Source organism: Haliaeetus albicilla, chromosome 4 (genome assembly GCF_947461875.1).
Source record: "Haliaeetus albicilla chromosome 4, bHalAlb1.1, whole genome shotgun sequence".
Classification (NCBI taxonomy): domain Eukaryota; kingdom Metazoa; phylum Chordata; class Aves; order Accipitriformes; family Accipitridae; genus Haliaeetus; species Haliaeetus albicilla.
In genome coordinates, this window is record NC_091486.1 from 43,410,682 (window position 1) to 43,415,241 (window position 4,560).

The 4,560-nt window shown below is 42.9% G+C and overlaps 1 protein-coding gene across 1 annotated transcript; it reads left to right on the forward strand.

Moving 5' to 3' along the window:
* The first annotated feature begins 391 nt into the window (after nucleotides 1-391).
* Nucleotides 392-2,458, forward strand: LOC104317759 (pancreas transcription factor 1 subunit alpha-like). The gene is made up of 2 exons (XM_069780518.1): nucleotides 392-941; nucleotides 2,421-2,458. The coding sequence occupies exons 1-2, from the start codon at nucleotides 392-394 to the stop codon at nucleotides 2,456-2,458; spliced, it is 588 nt and encodes a 195-aa protein (XP_069636619.1).
* Nucleotides 2,459-4,560: the final 2,102 nt, after the last annotated feature.

Genomic DNA, 4,560 nt, shown 5'->3' on the forward strand with positions numbered 1-4,560 from the left:
ACTTGTGGAAGAACTCAATAACTGCTTCAATGGATTTTTCAGGAGAAAGTCAATAGAAAATGCATTCTCTCGTTAAACTAATTCATATTGTTTTGTAGTCAACAGCTAATAAAAAGAGAAGCACGTGTACTAATTGGTTTTGAGTGGAGAAGAATAGCATCATTCCCCTGCTGAGGAGCCATGAAGTATTTAAATCACGAGTCCCCCTTGGATTTGCAACTGGGGAAACTTTGGCGATAGTCTTCCTCAAGGACACAACCAGGACTCCCTGCCCCTGATGTTTTTGGGGTAGGGGGTATTAATGAAATTAGAATCTCATTTCCCTGATAGTCAGCTCAGTCTGAAGTTGCAAATACTTCCATCGGCTTGCTTCAGCCTGGCAGGTCAGAGGATGGAGGAACTTTGTTACAGCTTCGAGCAGGAAGCCTCCACTCCCGAATTTCTCTTCTGGGACCAGGCGGATGCCAGCTCTCAGCTGGACAACTTCCTACTGGACTGCTCCTCCCTGCCAGACCAATTCTCCCCTTGGCCCTCCCCTACTTGCCCCTACGCCCTGGGGGTGCCGGCGGGCGGAGCGGCGGGGGGTGCTGAACTGGACAGCTCCCCGCCGCCGCCGCCGCCGCCGCCGCCGCCGCCACCGGGGCCCGCCGCCCCGCCACCGCCACCGCCCCCCGGTCACCTCCCCCAGCGGCACGCCGCCAACGTCCGCGAGAGGAAGAGGATGCTCAACATCAACTCGGCCTTCGACCAGCTCAGGTGCCACGTACCCACCTTCCCGTACGAGAAGCGCCTCTCCAAAATCGACACGCTCCGGCTGGCCATCGCCTACATCGCTCTCCTGGGCGAGATCCTCCTCTCCGGATGCGACCCCAAAACCTACGTGGAGCGGTGCCTGAAGGATGGTTTGCAAAGCCAACAGCGGGCAACCTGGAATACAAGCGGTGAGTGAATGAAGGGTGGTATTTGGGGGGATCTCGGCAATGCTTTGGGTTGCCAGTGGGAGTGAATCATTCAAATTGCTTTTGAACACCCGCTTGTCACATGCAAATGGCTCTGACAACACACAACCTACCTTCAAAAAAGAGTAGCTAACTAATGTCACAACAGAAAAAAAATCCAACCTTTTCTTCTAACTTTCTTTTAAGAAGGATCTTTTTTTTTCTTAAAAAAGAGAGAGAACAACTTACTAAGCTCATGGGAATGGTTCCTTTTACAAACAAGATTAAATATTTTGTTTGTTCTCAGAATATATTTTTAGACTTCTTTTTTTTTTTTTTAATTCTGTGCAAAGCTGTTCTTTTATAATGCAATCTGAGGGAGCCTGTAGAGATTTTCTTTACTAGTTTTCTTTAGCTTGTACCTGACTGAGAAAAACACTTGGCCTTGAACATAAACAGAATCTCATTTATTAAAATACATACATTTAAGTAATCAAGAGTTTCTCAGAGATATTACAGTTTAACACTGAGAACCAGGATACACAAGAGAGTGTATCCAAATTTCAGGTTTGTTTCAAAGTATAGGGGAGAAAAAGCCTATTTGCAATTTACATTTTTATATGATTATTTCTATTTTAAAGTGAAGGACTGTTATTCTGTTTTCTATTTGGCTTGTACTTAATCCTGATTTATGTGGGATTGAACTTTGTGCTTGCTTCCACCAGAATATGCTGCTTCATCAGTCCACCATATGGTGAAGATGGGAAATTACCCAAGTGCCAACATGGGGCCTTGAGTCTCAGATAGAAAGCAACAGGTTTTGTGTTACTTAGCAGTGCAGGGAGGAGCAGAGGGGGATTTTCAGTAGTTCTTGGCACTTTGCACCATAAGGTAATTAACCCCCCTTCTAACTCTGTCCCTTTGCAGTATAAGTTCCTTTGGATTTTCCACTTTTTGGAAATGGGCCTTGAAAGCATATCAGCCTTCAAAAAGTGTAGCATAAGTAGAGAAAAGTCATTGCAAAAGAATATTCTCCTTTCATTTCACCGGGAAGTGACAAAGGGACAGATCCTGCAGGGAAAAAACAATAAGTTTACTTTAAAGGAAAAGTTAATTAAGTCTTCTCTCCTTTCTTATTAATTTCCATTAGCTGCATGACTGGGAAAATGACTCCTGATATCCCACTGATCAAAACTCTCTTGACTACAGAGAACATTTACATTTTATTTTCCAGCTGGCCCCACCTTTAATAGATAAACAGATTTTAAAACAACACAATTGGCTCTCATAGGGATCATCTCTTTTGTCAGGCTTCTAGTTAACTGATATATCTGAAGAGCTCCACTTGGAAAGATCTAAATGAATGAGGCTGCTTTTCTGGAGAGGCTGAATAGCTGACTTGTTAAATGCTAATTTAAATGTTTTGAAATTCATGTGTTATGTCTTTACTTTGTTTTCCTTTCTCCCTTCTGTTCTGTGCAGATCTGACAGCCCGCCTGTCTTGGGTAAAGTGGGATTAAGAGGTACCCAAAAGAGAGAGCTTTAAAGGCAGCATATTGCAAAACCTGATGACCTGACTGCTGGGTACCGGCTGTTAAATTCTCAGTACTACAAGTAAAAGCATGGCACTTACTACTTTACTTATTGTCACGATCACTTTCTTGCCGCATGTCCAGCATCCAGCCTCTTTTGGTGTTAATTCTTTGCTGTGTAGGGTCTTCTGCTTCTCTTTCTTCTAGTTTCTCACACACTGATAGACTCCTCTTGCATGAAAATAACAAAACAGATTAAAAATCAGTGTCATTACATTCAGAGCAACAACATTTTCTCTTCCACTGGATGAGAACTGTGTCCAAATCACATTTCCAGCATGTGGGAAAAACCTACCCCTGATCACAAGAAAAAGCTAAGCACCACCTGTTGCAACCTTTTGCATGGCTTAAGATGTCCTGGGCCATAACTGTAAAAGTTATCAGTGATTTAGAGCACAGAGGCCATGGAAGGCCCAGTTTTCAGGAAGTGAGAGACAGGTCCTTCTGTCTGTGTGTGTCTCCAAAATTTCTCCTGCCTTCCTCCCAGTGTGACAACTTTGGGAGGTCTGAGTCCAAGGCATTTTGGTATGAAAAGGCCGATAACTGCTAGTGCTTGGGCACCATCTCCTCTATGTCCCTCGCACATGTCAGCTTGAATGCTCATGCAAAGGCAGCAGCTGGCTTTTGACATTTTTACATAATGTTTCTGGTTTGTGTTTTTTTTGAGCAAATGCCAGCGACCTGAGGCTGCTCCAGCAACAATCGGGAAGGCTCTGATAAACTCTTCCAACATGAAACGTCCCCACATTCCCCTTGCAATAAAATAGAGAGGCAAAGCAGTGTGTTCACACTTGGCAAATGATTACCAAGGAGTTGCTTCCACAGAATAGCTATTCTATTCTGCAGCCCATGGTAATAATGAGGGGTTTCATATTAGCAAAGGTAATATCACGAAGAAAAGCCTATAGCTGTTTCTGGCATAATTCTCCCACATTACCTGAGTGTACCCTAAAGCTAACATTTTGTTAGTTGAATGCTTTTTATTTTCCCTGTCAGTCCCATACTGTAAAGGCTCTGAATCAATTTGTTGGTAAAGAAGAGCTATCGTACAACTTGTACACTTCTCTCATGCCCTGCTAGTGTACTTGGAGATCTGAAAACATTCTGCCTTAATGTACTTTATCATGGCATTTCTTAGCAGGTGGGATGCTAGATCTAGATAAAAGACAATGTATTTATTTTAACATACTGATTAGTTCTCCTCATAATTTTGCTCTCTGCAAAGCAAAACCGTGTCAGGAACTGTGGTTTTGTTCTGGTTGAACTCTGATGGTTTTGGGGGGAAGTGAAGATGAAGAGGGGCCTTTGAGAGGAAAACTGAAAAGAACCTTTTTACCTTTTCAATTTTTCTGTCAAAACAAAAGGGGGAATATCACCTCAGATGCAACAATGTATTTCATTTAATTTAGAATAAAACATTTTAATCTCGAACTTTTGACTCTCTTTGCTTTTTCACCCACTTAAGACACTTGGATGAATTTTTACAGGAAACAGTGCCTGAAAAGGTGAAAACCTTAAAAAAAAAACACCTGAAAATGCAACTTTCCTACTTCTCTACTCATTTTGATTTAAAAAAAAAAAACTAACCCAAAAACTCACCACAAAAATACCTATTGGATTTTACTTGAACAAGTAAATAATATAAATCTCTACAATCTCTAAAATATTAAATCATTGGTTCTTCCAGATCCATTCCTCTCCTTTGCTCGAAATGCAGCAGGTCCTGCAGACACAGACCTGGCTGGGAAATCAGGGCATATGGCTGAGGTTCCTGTTTCTACCTTTACCGGCATGACTTGGGGCATGTCATTGATGCGCTGATCCACTCCCCTCTTGCTCCTTTGTTTACCTGACAGTCCCTCCAAGCCCACAAATGCTTCACTGTGTGTTCTTGGGCAATACCTAGCACACAGGAACCCAGCTGGGACCTCCAGCTGGTAGTATTGAAGTCACCTCTATTTTTCCTGCAATGGTGAAGCGCTCCAGATGGGGCCATGCAATATGTGCAGTGTACAGCAATGCAGCTGATG

Excerpts from the sequence above, each read along its gene's own strand:
- LOC104317759 (XM_069780518.1), top strand. The coding sequence starts at position 392 with ATGGAGGAACTTTGTTACAGCTTCGAGCAGGAAGCCTCCACTCCCGAA. Across the intron at positions 942-2,420 it reads GGCAACCTGGAATACAAGCG|ATCTGACAGCCCGCCTGTCT; the intron begins GTGAGTGAATGA and ends TGTTCTGTGCAG.